The sequence below is a fragment of the Ovis aries genome, chromosome 19 (genome assembly GCF_016772045.2).
Source record: "Ovis aries strain OAR_USU_Benz2616 breed Rambouillet chromosome 19, ARS-UI_Ramb_v3.0, whole genome shotgun sequence".
NCBI classification, from domain to species: Eukaryota; Metazoa; Chordata; class Mammalia; order Artiodactyla; family Bovidae; genus Ovis; species Ovis aries.
Genome location: NC_056072.1, coordinates 10806242 through 10825051, shown reverse-complemented (window position 1 = coordinate 10825051; position 18810 = coordinate 10806242). Strand labels below are relative to the sequence as shown.

The following is an 18810-nucleotide window of genomic DNA, read 5'->3' as shown; positions in this document are numbered from 1 at the left end:
ATATACACTAAGGACACAGTATACTATTAACTTTCAATGCAAAAACTACTATGAAGTTTTTATTTTGCTATCAACATCTACTAAATAATGGTTTTCAAAAATTATGTTTTAAAGTAATCCTCATCAAGGCAGTTTGGAAAAAAATCTTTACAATTTTTAAATCTGCATACACCCTATGACCTAGCAATCTCATTCTTAGAAACCTATCCTACGGAATAACAGCATTGCAAATTATGCACTACATACAATGCTCAGTCCAACACTACTTAAAATATTGAAAGGCTATAAAATTGGATTCATAATACTGAAACTTTTTCCAAACTAATCTATAGAATCAGTGCAATCCCAATTAAATTCTCTGTACATGCGCTTTTTGATTCCAAAATCTGATTCTAAAATTTACATGAAATTTATATGGGAAGGTATAGGAATAACTAAGACATTCCAGAAGAACAAGGTGGCAGTGCTATGGACTGAATGTTTGGGCCCTAAACCCCAGTGATATCTGGTGATGGTACTTGCAGGCAAAGCCTTTCGGAGGTAATTAGAGTTAGATGAGGTGAAAAGAGTGGGACCTCTATGATGAGATTACTGCCCTTATAAAAAGTGAAAGACAAGGAGAGGGGCCTCCCTACTCCTCCATTTCCCCCTAGGTGCATGCAAGAAAGAAAAGTTATGCTAGGACATAATGAGAAGAGGCGGCGTGCATCTCAGGAACAGGGTCCTCACCAGATACTGAATCTGCTGGCACCTTGATCTTGGGCTGCCCAGCCTCCAGAACTCTGAGAAATAAATGTCTGTTGTTTAAGCCAGCAATCTACAAAATTTTGGTTTTAAAACCAAGACAAGGAAGACCTGCTCTACACTGAAGGCAAGATTTCATATAGAGACAATATGAAGACAGTACAGGAACAAGTCAAAGACAAAGCAAAGAGGAGAACAGAAAATAGAGTCCAGAAACAAATCCACTCAAATATGGACACAACTTCTGGTAGCACAGTAGAGCGGTGTGGACAGAATGAAACAACTGGGTAGCTACAGGGGGAGAACGGTGGTAGTGAAACTTGATCCCTACCTCATACCATACTGAAAAAACTCATTTCCAAGGGAGTATAGATTCAAATGTGAAAGGTAAAATAGGATAATACAGGAAAATACTCTCAAGGATAAGAAAAGAATACTGTAATAAGAAATGAAAAACACTAGCCATAAAATAAAATATTGATAAATTGGACTACATTACAACTAAGAACTTCTGTTCAAAGGATACCATTAAGAGAATAAATGGCAAGGGTCAGAAAGGAAGTAGATACCTACAAGGCATATATCCAGTTAAAAAAACTCCTATCCATACGGTACAAAAAAGAACTCCTACAAATCAATAAAACAAAGATAAACCAACAGAAAAATGAGCAAGAGCCTGAAATAAGCACGTCACAAAAGAAGTTATCAATACGCAGATGAAAAATGCTCAATCCCATTAGATGAAATATACAGATAAAAATGCTCAATCTTATCAGTCATCAGAGAAATGCAAAGTAAAACTACAACAGGAGAACATTACATATCCACCAGAATAGCTGAAATTAAAGACAACTTTCATAAACTCCTGGTAGGAAGGTAAAGTTCCACAACTATCCTGAAGACAATAGGCATTAGCTTCTAAAGTGTTAAAACTACGTATACACTTTAACCCAGAGGTTCTCCTCCTATAAGTACGTAGCAAAAGAAATGTACAATAATGTTCACAGCAGCATAATTTAAAATAGCCAAAAATTAGGCAACCCACAGGTTTAACTATAATGTTTACGACAGACAGCATACTTAACAGGTACTATTTAGAAAAAGAAGCAGCAGCAGCAGCATGTATCAGAAGGGCAGGACGATGGTACTCTTCTGTAGGGGAGGGAGGAAGCACTACAGTGGCTGGCAGTTTTCCTCTTCCTGACCTGATGGTGGCCACACGGGGATTCACTTCATAAAAATTCACTGATGTGTGCACTTTGTTTTACCCTTTTTTCTGTACTTCTGGGACTCTTACAATCCTTCACAGAAAGAAAAAATGTTGGAAAAAATCTAATCTGAGCTATGGTGCCAGCTGTATGTCACTTGGAATCAGTAGTTACTTCAGTGTTTCCAATCATAACCTGAAAATACAGGACTTCTCCCCGCATAATGCTGAACAAATTGTTGTCACATCATTCTGAAAATTTCAAATGTTAAAGGCAAAGTATATTATCCTCTCAAATTAAGACAGATAAAGAAAACACACTTGATAAAAGCAAAATTACTATTAGCAAAAAAAGTTACTAAAAAAAGATCTAGGAATTAAATAAATGATATGTCAAAAGAAATCCCCATTTTCTTATAAACAGAAGCATAAAAAGCTTCTTGTAAGTTTATTAAGGAAGAAATTCTAAACTTACCTCTCTGTTGGGTGTACCCTCATCAAGTGACTCTGTAAATGAAGACGTCCTGCTCCTGGTTCTCGTTGGTGTTGAAGAACTGGAGGAAGCCTAGATTAAAAGATTATTGCACAAATTAGAAAGACTACACTCGTGAGCACACTACATATTATACAGTCCTTTCTCACAGTCCATGCCCAAAGAACCCAGTAAAAGGAAGGAAAAGAGCAAATACATGAAAAACGAAAAAAGGTAAGTGAAATGTCATTAACTAGCAGACCCAGGCTACCCACTGGGTCCTTGGTCTGATTCTGCCACCAACTTGAACTATGACCTTCACTAAATTAATTTTCTGAGTGCTAAAATAAACCTCAAAGTAAGGTTGTGATGATAAAATTATTTTATTAGGGGAGACTGAAACCAGGTGAGAAGTATATGAAAACTTTCTATACTGTCTTTGCAGCTTTCCTATAAATCAAAATTATTCCAAGTTCATTAAAAATAAGTTTGTCAATTCAATTGTGAAAGTGCCTTCCAGCTCTAACATTCAATTATAATGACCTGTGGAGGTAAATCGGAGAAGGCAATGGCACCCCACTCCAGAACTCTTGCCTGGAAAATCCCATGGACAGAGGTGCCTGGTAGGCTACAGTCCATGGAGTCACGAAGAGTCAGACATGACTGAGCGACTTCCCTTTCACTTTTCACTTTCATGCACTGGAGAAGGAAATGGCAACCCACTCCAGTGTTCTTGCCTGGAGAATTCCAGGGACGGGGAAGCCTGGTGGGCTGCCGTCTATGGGGTCGCACAGTCGGACACGACTGACGCGACTTAGCAGCAGCAGCAGAGGAGGAGGTAAACATGTCTCTAGTCAAAGGTCTTACTCTGTAAACACTGTGCACACCACACCCCAGTACTGAGATGCCAGTCCATTAGTTCTGTGAAGGACTGCAAGATTCCTACAGTCCTTAGTACAAAAACCCGTAGGATAAATTTAAACAAGAAGCCCCAGATTGAAACTAGAGCCTGAGGTCCACTCTAAGGTGAGCTAAAAACAGTCCTAAAAATATAAAACCAACACTTCAAGATGCCCTCTGACCCATAACAAGATAAGCCTTAACTCATCTACACAAAAAATAATGTCTTGATGTCTTACCCTTTTGTAGTCTGTACAGCACTACATAAATAAAAAGCACTTGGTAAATATTTCTTAAAATAAATGAATGAACAAATGGAACATCCATCTGTCAAGTCAGCGTGTGCTGCTGTGTCTATGCTGGAACAGAGAGGTCACAAGAAACAGTGTACACACACATACACACATATGTGCATATTCAGTGTACAATTAAGTCTAACATTTCTAATCAACACAAACGTTCAGTAAATGGTGTTGGGACAAATGGCCATCCATATAGGGGAACAAAATCAGTCAGACCTTTAGTTTATACTTAAGCTATATTAAAGATTTAAATGATATTTGGGACTTCCCTGGCAGTCCAGAGGTTAGAATTCCTTACTTCCACTGCAGGGAACTGCAAATCCCACACTCCTCTGGATGGGGAACAAGAGGTGAATAAAACAGATTTTTATGTCAGAAGCAGAAATCGAAAGGAATAGTTTAATTGGGAGGAGGGGAAAACATCAACAAAATGTGACAAAAGTTAAATAAACTCTTTTTCTAAAAAGCTCTTGTAAGTACTTAAGTCTGAACTCCAAAAACTCACCAACCTAGTCTTCTTTTCATCTAGGGCAGGTGACCTGAGCTCGCCCGATGAACATACCCACGTGAGACTCTGAGTCATATATGGGCGATATGAGAAAACAGACATGCAAAATTAATAAAGCTCGTCAGCTGGTGAGCGTGGAGAACAGGGCTTCCTGCAGTCATACGCAAGAGCCGTGCATGCGAGATGCAGGGCGCCAGACTGAGGCGGCTGCAACATTCTTAGTGCCGTCCCCCAGCTGGGCTGAGCAGAGCCATCAGCACAGACTTTCAGGACCTCCTTAAAATTCTGTAAGTCACCAACTATTTATTCATTAACAGATCCCTTTTCTGCTTAACTAGCTGGGCTGAGTTCTGTTGCTTACAACTCAGAATTCCAACACACACATACCTTCTAAAAGATGAAACAGAAAAATAAACACATGATAGAAGGAATGTGCAGAAGTTACCTTAAGGGACTCAACCCAGACAAAAAATAGGAAGAGTAAGGCCTCAAAATTGTAAACAACAAAATAGTTGAATGTGAAATAAAGTTGAAGCCTTATCAATGTTTTAGAAGGCAAAGGAGAAAAGGAAAGATATACCCATTGGAATGCAGAGTTCCAAAGAATAGCAAGAAGAGATAAGAAAGCCTTCCCCAGTGATCAATGCAAAGAAATAAAGGAAAACAATAGAATGGGAAAGTCTAGAGATCTCTTCAAGAAAATCAGAGATATAAACAGAACATTTCATGCAAAGATGAGCACAATAAAGGACAGAAATGGTATGGACCTAACAGAAGCAGAAGATATTAAGAAGAGGTGGCAAGAATACACAGAACTATACAAAAAAGATCTTCACCACTCAGATGATAACGATGGTGTGATCACCAACCTAGAGCCAGACATCCTGGAATGCGAAGTCAAGCGAGCCTTAGGAAGCGTCACTATGAACAAAGCTAGTGGAGGTGATGGAATTTCAGTTGAGCTATTTCACATTCTAAAAGATGATGCTGTGAAAGTGCTACACTCAATATGCCAGCAAATTTGGAAACCTCAGCAGTGGCCACAGGACTGGAAAAGGTCAGTTTTCATTCCAATCCCAAAGAAAGGCAATGCCAAAGAATGCTCAAACTACCACACAATTGAACTCATCTCACACGCTGGCAGGAGAAGGCAATGGCACCCCACTCCAGTACTCTTGCCTGGAAAATCCCATCGACAGACGAGCCTGGTAGGCTGCAGTCCATGGGGTCGCGAAGAGTCGGATATGACTGGGCGACTTCAGTTTCACTTTTCACTCTCATGCATTGGAGAAGGAAATGGCAACCCACTCCAGTGTTCTTGCCTGGAGAATCCCAAGGACGGGGGAGCCTGGTGGGCTGTCGTCTATGGGGTCGCACAGAGTCGGACACGACTGAAGCGACTCAGCAGCAGCACCAGCACACGCTGGCGAAGTAATGCTCGAAATTCCCCAAGCCAGGCTTCAACAGTACATGAACCATGAACTTCCAGATGTCCAAGGGATTTAGAAATTGGGAGAGGGCTTAGAAAAGGGAGAGGAACCAGAGATCAAATTGCCAACATCTGTCAGATCTTCAAAAAAGCAAGAGAGCTCCAGAAAAATACCTACTTCTGCTTTATTGACTATGCCAAAGCTACTGTATGGACCACAACAAACTCTGGAAAATTCTTAGAGTTGGGAATACCAGACCACCTGACCTGCTTTTTGAGAAATCTGTATGCAAGTCAAGAAGCAGCAGTTTAGAACTGTACATGGAACAACAGATTGGTTCCAAATTGGGAAAGGAGTGTGTCAAGGCTGGATATTGTCACCCTGCTTAGTTAACTTCTATGCAGAGTACATCATGAGAAATGCTGGACTGGATGAAGCACAAGCTGGAATCAAAATTGCCAGGAGAAATATCAATAACCTCGGATATGCAGATGACACTACCCTTATGGCAGAAAGAAGAACTAAAAAGCCTCTTGATGAAAGTGAAAGAGGAGAGTGAAAAAGCTGGCTTAAAGCTCAACATTCAGAAAACTAAGATCATGGCATCTGGTCCCATCACTTCATGGGAAACAGACGGGAAAACAGTGGGAAGAGTGACAGACTTTATTTTGGGGGGCTCCAAAATCACTGCAGATGGTGACTGCAGCCATGAAATTACAAGACGCTTGCTCTTTGGAAGTAAAGTTATGACCAACCTAGACAGCATATTGAAAAGCAGAGACATTACTCTGCCAACAAAGGTCCGTCTAGTCAAAGCTATGGTTTTTCCAGTGGTCACATACGGATGTGAGAATTGGACTATAAAGAAAGCTGAGCGCCAAAGAATTGATGCTTTTGAACTCTGGTGTTGAAGAAGACTCTTGAGAGTCCCTTGGACTGCAAGGAGATTCAACCAGTCAATCCTAAAGGAAACCAGTCCTAAATATTCATTGGAAGGACTGATGCTGAAGCTGAAACTCCAATACTTTGGACACCTTATGCGAAGAACTGACTCATTTGAAAAGACCCTGACGCTGGGAAAGAGCGAAGGCGGGAGGAGAAGGAGACGAGAAAGGATGAGATGGCTGGATGGCATCACTGACCTGATGGACATGAGTTTGAGTAAGCTCTGGGAGTTGGTGATGGACAGGGAGGCCTGGGGTGCTGCAGTCCATGGGGTCGCAAAGAGTCGGACATGACTGAGCGACTGAACTGAACTGAGAAAAATTAACATGCGCTTGTGTGTGCTTAGTCACTCAGTCGCGTCCGACTCTGTGGCCCATGGACTGTAGCCCTGCCCGGCTCCTCCGTCCACGGAATTCTCCAGGCAAGAATACTGGAACAGGTTGCCAGCTCCTTCTCCAAAGGATATTCCTGAACCAGGGATCCAATTCTTATTTCTTGTGTTTCCAGCACTGGCAGATAGATTCTTTACCACCAGCACCACCCGGGAAGCCCCCAAAAAATGTATGACTAGAAGCCAACACTGTGTTTAGAAAATGGGAAAGGAAAGCAGTCACTGGACAGTGTTTATCCAGGACTGAAACTAAATCACAAATATTAAGAACAGTTCAGAAATAATTCTCACTGAGGTTGAGGGAAATGTAATAACCATTCCCACTCACAGCCATGAATTTCAACTCATACCAGCTTCAAAGACCAGATGTTTCAAACACTACCAATATGACTGGGAGAAGAACCATTTGTATCTCCTTTTATATGGTTATATGTAGTATCTCCTTTAATAAAAGGGCTACTGAGAGGGCAAAAGTTAGGAAAGTATTACTAGGCCACAGGAAGTAATTCATAGCCAACCCTCTCTGCTGTGATTCCAACATCTCCAAAAAATTAGGGGGTTAATAATTCAGCTTTCCAAATACCCAGATGCCAAGAAAGGGCTACTCTAGACAAGGACCTCCAAATCACTTGAAAAGTGCACCTCTACTGTGAAACTTAATTGGCACAATGATTTCTCATATGAGCCTAATCTTTAACTGGAGCTTCATCAGCTCTGGAAAAATCAGCAAAATCAAATGTTGGGGTTTATGAAGTTAAAGTATAGATCCTAAGACACACTGCCCTCAGGAAAGTAGTACCACATGGCCAAGCTTGGCCTGATGGTTTGTAGGTCTGCGCCTGGAGTTGCAAAAGTAAGAATCACATGAGGGAATGGACGTGACTGCAAAGTATGAAAATATGCAAAAAAAACTAACTGTACTTGAGTATTTATCACAAAGTCTTGCATCTTTAACAGCTACCCTCACTTTAAAATATATAGGGATTTACATTCCTTCAAACTAAATTTGCTCTAATTAATCCTCACAGCCATGAGAAATCTGAAGACAGATGTCTAAGCTATTTGTCAAGAAACCTGATGGTTATATCCAGGCTTACAATATTTTCATTGCCAATTGAATATTAATTGACCATAGCCCTCAATTTCATTATAAGAAAAAAAAATTTTAGTCACTGTGGTACTCAGAATTCGAAGATGACCCAAAATCACCCTCACCTTGCAAATATGTGGTATCACTGCCCTGATGATCTTACCTTTCAGAGCAAAAAATATTTTGCAGGTATATTTAAGATTACTACTCAGCTGACTCTAAGCTAACTCAGAGAAAGGAGACTATCTGAATGGGACCAACCTAATCACGCAAGCCCTTCAAATGAGTCCAGAGTGGGGCGGTGGGGGCAGAAAGCAGAGAGGTACTGCTGCAGCCCTGAAGGAAAGCAAAGGCCTGTGAGGGTTGAGCGGTGAGGAATTGCGGGTGGCCCTAGGAGCCAAAGACAGTAAGGAACAAGGGCCTGTGTCCCACGGCCACAGCCACGTGAGCTGGACCAGGACCCGCATCGCCAGTGAGAACACAATGTGGACAGCAGCCTGATCGCTGCTCGTGAGGCCCCGCCATGCCAGGCTTCTGACACACAGACTGTGAATCAGGAACTGGGCGATTCGGCAGTCAGGTTGCGGTCCTGTGTTTCTCAATGTCAGGAAACTAATGCAGTCACCTTTAGGAACAGTAAGCCTTAAGATTTAACCATCTTGAATTCATAACTTTAGATATCTGTATCCATCTGACAATTCAGCTGTCTTGAATACAGTAGCTCTTTCTAGGAAAACTCTCAGATAATAGAGCCCCAATGGAATAAACTTTGATTAACATAGTTTTGACCAACATAGAATTTCTCAGTAATACGAATATCTAAAATTTGTGTTGTTCTTTAGAGTGTGCTGTTCAGCCTACGATTAATGCTTTTCAATGTCTAATTTTTTGGTATAGTTAAAATATATTAGATACATTTGATGTAATAGAGATTTAAGAGTTAGCGGCTACGTTTATCAACATTGTCCTTATGCAGACAGCATGGTATGGTGAAAGAAGTTTGGCTGGGTTGCGGAATCAATTAGAGGATGGGGATCAACTTTTTTTTTTTAATGAAGGAATATTTGGGGTCAAAATATGGCATCTTATGTCATAAAGATGAAGATTCTATAAAACTTTTGTTTTAGAAGTGTCTGTGCAAAAAGAATGTTATTGTTGTTTAACTGCTGGTCCCAGTGAAAAAAATTTGAGAACAGTGATCCAGAGAGTACTGGGGAAGTGGATGAGGGACTCAGAAGAACCGCGCGCTAGCCCGGATCTTGAAGTGTGCACCCTGATCCAGCCACACAAGCCGTTCTCAGCTTTCCACCTTCTTGTCAGGAAATTGGGGATAACTGTCCTCCATACCTCCATCTGTTTTAGCCTGTTACTAGTTTAGAAACTAGATAACTACATCTAATAGAACTGCAGACAAAATAAACATAAGGAAATTCTAAATGAGGGATTTTTAAAAAACTGTCCTTATTAATAACTTACATTAACTATGCAATATGAAGTTAGTGACATTAAAATTTTGGCTGCCCAGAAGCCTTTTGACACTACTTACTTCTCAAATTATAGCCCAAGTAGAGGAATGGCATTCTTACACAAGCCTAACATCTGGCCTCATTTCTCCCTGCCACACCCACAAGTAACCAAATCACAGCAAGGACACAGCCACAGACGACTCCTCACCACGTACTCCTGAAAGTCTCTGCCAATCTACCTGACACCCCAGCTATAAAGGAATGGCCACAGTAACCTGGAGTTAATATGTCACATAAGCCTTTATCTACTAGTTACAAAATTATTAGAACTTTCTATCATGTCTTTAGTAAAGTACCTTCTATATCCTGACGTCTAAACAGTAGTGCCGGAAATGAAATATTGCTGCTTATGTTATAAATGTTCACCTCTCAAAAAAGCCCTGTAATATAGTTAAGTCCACTCATTCAAAAGTAATTTAAGGAGACTTCTAGTTAAAAATATGGTAGGTGAACCAAAGTTTCTTATTTTTCTCTCCCTTGAAAAGAGTTGGGGCTTCCCTGGTGGCTCAGTGGTAAAGAATCCACCTGCAAAGCAGGAGACCTGGATTCAATCCCTGGGTCAGGAAGATTCCCTAGAGAAGGAAATGGCAACCCACTCCAGTATGCTTGCCATGGGAAATCCCATGGACAGAAGAGAAGAGCCTGGAGGGCTACAGTCCATGGAGTTACAAGAGTTGGACATGACTTAGCAACTAAAACACCACCCAAAGAGTTAAATTTCAACCAATTTTCAGAAGACTGGGTGTGAACGAAAGAATGCTAAAGTGAAAGTACAGCTGAGGATACTACAATCCCATGGAGAAGGGAACACTGATAAGAAGCAAGCCTATTTTCATCTCCAGAGCCCTAAAAAGATTTAAGACTTCCAAGTTACAATGCAAGTTATAATGAAGACATTAACAGGCAGGACCAAAATCAGAAAAATTAGTTGAAAGATCCCCATGTCCCTGGTCCTACCTTACATAGCCTCTGAAAAACCAAAGAAAGGTTTATTTTTCTGGAGCCATTTCGGCTCCAACCTGGATGAAACCAAGCACAGTAAGACAGGAGTGAAGGGCAAAGTGTGTGACTAAACCTAGAGGGACTAATTAGGCGATATTCTGCACAGTGAACAGCGGAACCTCCAGCACAATGCTTCCGAAGCAGCTCGGCTTATAACCTGGCACCCCCTGCCCAAAAAACAAAAGGCTTCACTGGAGAAATCAAATGACATCTTAAAGCGCTCAGGTTATCAACAGGTAGATAGTTCTCCTGATAACAAAGCCAATTGCAGCCTATCACCCAGCAGGGAGTCCCAGTGTTGATCACATGATACTTCTAGATAGCATCAGATTTTTACTGTCTTGCCTTTTAATATGGATACCCCAGAGCAGTCAGTAAAGAAAATTTCCAATGTAAGAGCCAACAACAACAAAATCCACCAAAAAAAATTAAAAGAAAACTTCAAAACAAAAGAAAAAAATCAGAGCTATAAAAGATATATCAGAGGACTGACTGCTCTGGTGGTCCAGTGGCTAGGACTCCACACTCCCAATCAAAGGTACCCAAGTTTGACCCCTGGTCAGAGAGCTGGATCCCACAAGCTGCAATTAAAGATCCCACATGCCACAAGTAAGACCTGGTGCAGCCAAAATAAATAATTTTTTTAAAATGTTAAAGATATATCAGTATAGCAAGAGCAATGCTATGAAAAAGCAAAAGACAGTAAGAAATAGCCTTTGGAAATTTTAAAAACAGAGTGGAAAATATTAAAAATTCAATTGAAAACTAACATTGTAGATTAACCATACTTCAAAAAATAAAGAAAACAAAAAGCTCATGGAACAGTAAATTGAAGCAAACTCTCAAAAATGGGACAAAAAAAGGAACTTCTCTGTGGTCCAGTGGTAAGACCCCACATTTCCACTGCAAATAGAACAAAAAACAAATAAATTAATTAAAATAGGCCATGAAGGGTGAAAAATAGTAAATAAGAGACTCTATCCTGAAGGTACAAAAACTAACTGGTCTTCCAGAATAGAAGAGAAAAAACAAAGGAGAGGGAATTATCAAAGAAATAATATCTAAAAGTTTCCAAGAATTTAAGCACAGGAGTCACCATACTTAGTGAAGCACAATGCAAAAATAAATCTACACAAAGGCATGTTCACCACAAAATTTCAGAAAACAAGAGAAGATCCTAAAGTCTCCAGAAAGAACACGGAGGATAGAGCTGGGAGGCTGGAGTAGACAGTGTGTTTTGTTTTGTTTTAGCATAATAGTTTTTTAGCAGTACTTTATCTTTTAAAACTACAGAATATATTGTGTGTGTGAGTGTGTGAAGTAGCTCAGTCGTGTCCGACTCGCTGTAGCCCACCAGGTTCCTCTGTCCATGGGATTCTCCAGGCAAGAATACTGGAGTGGTTGCCATTTTCTTCTCCAGAGGATCTTCCCAACCCAGGGATTGAACCCGGGTTTCCTGCATTGCAGGCAGACACTTTATCCTCTCAGCCACCAGGGAAGCCACAGAATGTATTACTTTGATAAAAATAAAAGTAAAATTTCATTTTAAATGTTCATTTAAAAATCATGAATATCTAGTATATCCAGTAAAAGGTACCCCATATAATTTAAAAGCATAATACACAGATTAAAAGATGATCTATTTCTCATCCTAAATCTCATCCAACAGTTGGTAACAAATCATAAGTGAACTGATGTTATTCCCAACATTTTAGACACTAGCTACTGTTAACATCATCCATGCTAACTTAGTCAAATAACTCTATAAAATAAATAAAATAGAAAAATCAGACATCTTTACTAATCTAAGAAATATGCATTTGTTAAGAATTCACAATTTAAAAGACAAATATTTAAGATAAATGCATGTTTATGCAAAGAGTGGTAATTAGGTTTCCAGTACAAGAATGCAGACTGAACACTGTTTACTTCTCTTCCTCCCAAAAACCCACTGAAATAAAGGTTTAAAAAAAAAAAAAAGTAGAAAAACAGATAAACTAAAACTCTAGAACAAGAGACGGAAAATCATAAGTAAAAAGAAAACAAATTTTTGAAGAATAAAGGCAAAAGGAATCTAATTGGTGGGGAAGTCAGGGCAATGGAGCCGTAACTCCAAACATACGCAGAAGGCAGCTCTGGGAGAGGCAAACAGCGGAGGGAAAAATCACTAAAATGGGAGGTTACTACTCTCAGGAATGTGTCTCAGGTCTGTGAAACAGGTACTCCTGAGTCAGCCTCCTTCAACCCAAACACTTCCCCAGACAAAAGAAACAGCCAAATACAATGAGTAACACCTTGGAGGAGTTAGCACTCCAACTGCAGAGGCTGGCACCATAAAGCAGTAGGGTAACAACACACCCAGTTTCACCAGAGCAATCCCAGTCCTGCCCAGTCCACATCAGTTTATGTTTCAAGATAATTACCAGTGTCCCCATTCATTAAGAATGTTTGGGTAATAAATCACCCACCTGGTCTTCATAAATATAAACCAACTAACAGCAAGACATTTTTCTCAAAAAAAGAAAAACAATATGACCAGTATGAATACATACAACTATAACAACCTAGAACAATCTGATAAATCAAGGAACAGACTTTAAATATGCTTGTATAGATAACACATAACATCCTGGGAGAGTTTGGGGATGCTCTAGTTTCCATTAAACCACAAGCTGCTGCTAAAAATAAATAAATAAATAAAAGTACCGTGGTTAGGAGAATGGACTTTAGAGCAAGACTGCCTAGGTTCCTATCTCAGCTTTATCACTGAGTTGTGTGGTACTATCTGTCTACACAGACAAGTTACTTAACCTCCCTTGGCCTCCATTTCTTATCTGTGAAATGAGGATAATACAAATCCATACCTTTTATTATTTCATGTATTAATTTAGATAATACATGCAATGCACCAAGAAAACACCTAGGTAAAGATAACTACCCAATGTTGACTAGTGTTCATTTGTGGAAATTAAATGTGATGACTAGAATAAATTCAATAGAAGCAGCTGAAATAAAAATTTGAAATCTTTCAAAGCAATAGAATAAACAAGAAAAAAGGAATATATCAAAAGAGGGGAAAAGGATATACAGAGAATTTATTTAGAAAGCTTAATACGATTTAAAAAAGAAAGAAAAAGGGGAGACTAAAAAAAAAGGAAAGAAGAAAACTAGAAATTTTTTAGCCTCAAAGAAAAAGAGAAAAGATTCAAAGATCAAGTTAACCACCAATACAGAAAAGAACAAGTTTGAATTAGACTTTCCATTTGCATACAGGATGCTAGAAGATAAGACTATGTTCCTTCAGATGGACTCTTTTCCCTGTTTGTGAAATTTTTTTTATTCCTATTACACAAACTATTATTTTGAGACCCCAAGTTTGGGGTGAGCCCACATTGTTTCGTTTTGCTTTTTATTGTGGTAAAGCATACGCAACATAAAAGTTATCATTTTAAACATCTGTAGGTGGACAGTTCAGTGGTATTAATTATACTCACATTGTTGGACAACCACCACCACTATCCGTCTCCAGAACGTCTTCATCCTCCCAAATTGAAACTCTATCCTCATTAAACAGTAATTCCTCATTTCCCCCTCCTCTCTTCAGCCACAGACAACCGCCATTCTACTTTTTGCCTCTATGATCTTGACTAATCTAGGTACCTCACACAAGCGGAATCACAAAATAGTCCATTTGTGCCGGTGCTTTTTATAATTAAGTTTTAGTAATACCTGAAAAGGGCTGCAAATGTTAAAAAAATATTTTTTTATTCATGGCACTATGAGGATATGGAGGCCTGGCGGCAATGATTAACTCAGCAATGAAACCCTTCACCAACATGATTTTTTATCTTTAGAAAAGCCCTATGCTAACCAGGACTTTCAAAATACTCCAAACTCTCTGTGCTGTTTATGGTTCAGAGGTTATAAACAATCATGTGCATAGTAGCAGGAGTGTGGATAATCCTGTCACACAAGCTAGTCTGCCAGCAGAGAGGTTTGACCTGAGACACTCCTTTCATATGCAGGAGACTACTAACTGGAGTTCTAAGTTAATTCTCCAGAGACAGGTGGTCGGGGATAGCCCCTGTTAAAGTCAGAAGAGTGTAGGATAACAGACAGATTTTGGTTTTGGGGGTAGATGCTCGAGCAGATCTAGGGGACCTCTTGAGTCCTGATCCGCCTCGCCCGCATGACCTTGTCATGGGTGGGGTAGGGGAGTTATACATCCTAAGAAATTATAAAGTATCCTATATTACTCTTTATTAATTTTTATCAAATCTATTCTAAGGATTTTAAAAATCTAAGTATAGATATTTGTTGTTAAAAAAGTAAGTGAAACTTGATTTGAAATTGTTTAATTTTATTTTTAAAGTCAGAGTTGACCAAATGTTTACTTAAAATAATATTTGCCAAAGAAGGGTTCAAATAATCTCAGCTCCAAAGAGAAGTGACTGGGGACTACAAAACGGTGTTTTGCTTTTATTGAATGCTTTCAAAAACTGAAGGAACCCCAAAGTATTAATATCACAAACACTATCGTTATTACTATTACTGAAAAGTTTTGCAAGTATTGTGATGTAAATGGTTCATTTATCCCAGAATTATCAACACCTGATGACTCACTCTATTTGAAACATACCTGTCAAGCAATCTCACCTCTGGAAATCAAGCTAAGAACCAGGAAATATGTACACAAGGGCCTCCAAAATCTCAAAACAAATTTCTCAGTTTGTACTAATGCACTAAAATGCATTAAAGAATGCCTTAGGTACTTGCCCTTATTTTACACAAAATTTTAGAAATTCAGGATCTTGTCTTGATTTAAAGCCCAAAACAATTTAAAACCTGAGAGAAGATAGACATTGGGCAGATAGCAAGGGAGGCTACAAAGTAATCAGGAAAACTAGACCAAGAACAAACACATAAATCCTCCTGAGCAGGTAAAGGCAAACTGTCTTTCACACCCCATTAAATTCCTGAGGGTATAGCACCCTCAACACAAAATAATTTATATTCAAAAACCAAGACATAATATTATACAAATTCAGGATCCTTTGCATGAGAAAACAAGGACATGTTTTATCTGTTACAAAAAGACTACCCCATCCAAAAATATTTGTTTTGCTTAACTCACACTTGAAAGAAATCCTTAACTCTAAAAATAATAATCCAGAATTTCTCAACTTGAAGGGTTCTAAATAGTTAAGGATCAAGACAAGAAACAGAATCAAGTTTCTATCAGCAATTGATCACTAACAATTTACTTTTGCATTCTGGATAAATATATATATCTACTATATATACACATATATATACTCACTATATATATACATATATATATCCATTATATATACACACACATATAGTTACATCAAAAAGGATCATTTTAAATCTTCTGTACACATAGTGCTATTTCTTGCTCCACACGCAGTCTTACCAGAGTCATCAACCCATATGAACTGGAAGCCCTGATGCATTACCTGTAACGCCCTTTTACCATGATTCTAAAGACAACCTCGGGTTTCCCAAGTGGCTCAGAAGGTAAAGAATCCGCCTGCCAAAACAGGAGACACAGATTCAATACCTGGGTTGGGAAGATCCCCTGGAGAAGGAAAAGACAACCCACTCCAGTATTCCTGCCTGAAAAATCCCATGGACAGAGGAGCCTGGCAAGCTGCAGTCCACGGGGACGCAAACAAATGGGACAGGGCTTAGGAACTGAACAACAACAAAGACAACCTCCCTTTGTTAAAGATCGATAGTAATTCTTTTTCATGAAAAAAAGATAACATTTACAAATAAAAAGCCAGCAGCTTGGAGCATATCCTTCTTAAACTATTTTCACTATGTCATACTGTCCCCACAAAACTGGGATCCCGCTTTACATGCTGTTTTCCAATCTGTCTTTTAATACAAGTTAGAGCCTACTTCTCTGTGGGCTCTAACTCTAGCTGTCTGACATCAGGCAAGTTACTTAATCTCTCTGAATCCCATTCCAGGTATGGAAGATTCTACCTTGTAGATTTATGTGACAATGAAACAAAATAACCCAAGCAAAATACCTAGCACAGGAAGAACCTAATAAATGTTGGTGTTTTTTTAAGGCTGCATAATAACCAACTATAAGACAAAACTTATCTAACCAATTCTCTACTGCTGAATATTTTGGGCCACATTTTACCTATTAAAAACAACACTGAAGTGAAATTCCATGTGGCTAACTCCTTAATACATCCTGAGTTCTCTTAGAATTTTTAGAGGTGGCATCCTGGATCCGTGATACGTAGAGTCCCTTACATTCACTGCTGTGCCTGTTTCCCCACAATTCTCACCTCATTTTATTTCTTCTTTCTTTCTTCAATTAACAGTGTTTTGTAAAATTTTAAAAGCTCACAGTAAATGTAATCTATTTAGTATTGGAAGTAATATATTTAGTATCCAAATCTTAATCACTATTTACAATTCCCTTAGGAGAATGAACAAGTTTTCAGTACCATATTCTAATATACTTCAACCACTGTTTCACTCTACGAAGCTTTAAATAAACTTCAATTTAAAGTTTCAGAATAAATTCAATGCAATAGATGCTTGATTTAGTAGTTATTGGTCATTAGTGTTTAAAAGTTGTGTAAGATAAATGTTCAGTTTAAAATGTTTTAGAAATGCCTGCCAAGTAGTCAAAACCCAGCTTTTCGCGTAGATACTCTAAATCTGTTGAGACTCAGACAGGAGTCTCAAAAGAAGCAATTTTGCAGAAGAAGCAATTTAGCAGAAGCCCTCCTCATTGCTGAAAGAACCACGTGCTGCCGGCACCAAAACACACATTCACAGCTGCTTAGGAGACTGTTTCTCCTTTAAATTAACACTACTAACGCGCCTCCTTTTTCCTGGAAATTGTCATTTCCTGAAGCAACAGCATTCGTGAAAAGCAAACATTAACAAGACTCCTGAAGAAGCAGAGCCGAGCTGCGGACGCGCAAGCCCTGCGGGCCCCACAGTGACCCGCCCCTCCGCCCGTCCCGGCTCAACCCAGTTATGCGAAGTGACGAACTCGTGACAGCCTCGGGCACTGGACGCCGGCCACGCCGCCACCTCTCTCGGCTCCAACGCTTCTGCAAGCAGCCCGGCCAGGAATGGCTCAATCCCTGGCCCTCACGCCTGGACCAGGGTTTGGAATTAAGACTCCGTCACGGGCCAGGGGCCCCTCCGTTAATCAGTCTCGGGTCGGGGATGAGAGGAGGGGACAAAGGTCAGATATTACAAGGGATCCTGGTTTTCCCATTCCGCCCTCACTCCTGAGTTGGGGGTCTCGAATGCCTGGGGAAAACCTTCTGTATGGGTCAAAAACCATGCAAGATCAGAGCTCCTCTCACTTATTCTCAGACCAGGCTGGGCATCAGGGGTAAATTAAGAGGTCAGGTGTCACAAACCCTACCAGCCCCAACCTACTCTCCAGAACGGAGTTCTGGGATGGGGAACCCGGGTCAGCACTCACGGAGGACCTGGACCGCCCTGAGCTCATTCCCAGGGAAAGACCTGGGGGAAGCCTCTGGTGAGAAGTCAAGCGTCAGGGCAGAACCTCCGCTCCCCTTTGCCCACGAGCGGGTGTCAAGGGTTGTCGGGAACCAGGGGAGCGCGGAGGCCATAGTACCTGAGTAGAGGCCAGCGCCTGCTGGAGCTGCTGCTCCTCGCTGATCTTTTGCTTCAGTTTCTTGAACATCGCGCAACGCGGGGTCCTGAGGTGGATGAGACCTGTGGGGCGAGTGCTCAGAGAGACCCGGCCGCGGCGGCGGCGGCGGAGGCTTCTCTACACCACAGACCGCGGGGGCCGGGCCTCGCCGCCTCCTCCTTGGGCTCGCGGGCCGGTCGAGACACTCGTCCTGCGGGTGTCGGCGTCGCCGCCGCCGCGTCTCTCTCTTCTGGGTGCCACCGGTTGGCCTCGGCCCCCCATCCAGCCCCGGCGGCGGCGGCGGCGGCGACAACGGCAGCAGGTGAGCAGTGTGAACAAGGCGCCTGCGCGGCCTACGTGGAGCTCGGCTAGGGAGCGCTACCGAGCGCCGGAGGGGACAAGCTGGAAGTCCGGCCGGCGCATGCGCGCTGCAGGGTCGCTCCCGGAACGTGCGGGACTCCGCGCTGCCCACGCTCACTGCGCGTAGACTTGCCCTCGGAGCCCAGGCGTGGGGTGGTCTGAGCTCTACACTGACACACCCGGGCTGAGGTGCTTCGAAGTCAGGTGGGGAGGGTGCCGCTTCTCTCGAGGACCGCAAAGCTGACTGTCCCGCCGCAAAGAACC

At 40.9% G+C, this 18810-nt stretch overlaps 1 protein-coding gene across 9 annotated transcripts in view; it reads right to left on the bottom strand.

The window, feature by feature from the left end:
• The window catches only part of GOLGA4 (golgin A4), a 103925-nt gene extending 85369 nt beyond the window's left edge, over nucleotides 1-18556 (bottom strand). For 8 of the 9 annotated variants that reach the window (XM_060402785.1, XM_012099381.5, XM_060402786.1 and 5 more), the window contains exons 1-2: nucleotides 18169-18556; nucleotides 2427-2516 (exon numbers count right to left, since the gene is read on the bottom strand). In XM_060402785.1, the coding sequence (XP_060258768.1) occupies nucleotides 2427-2516; nucleotides 18169-18237 (159 nt within the window). In that variant the 5' untranslated portion in view covers nucleotides 18238-18556. Of the gene's footprint in view, nucleotides 1-2426; nucleotides 2517-18168 lie in introns of those variants that run through there. The other variant, XM_060402791.1, reaches the window with a different exon arrangement.
• Between the last annotated feature and the right edge of the window lie 254 nt (nucleotides 18557-18810).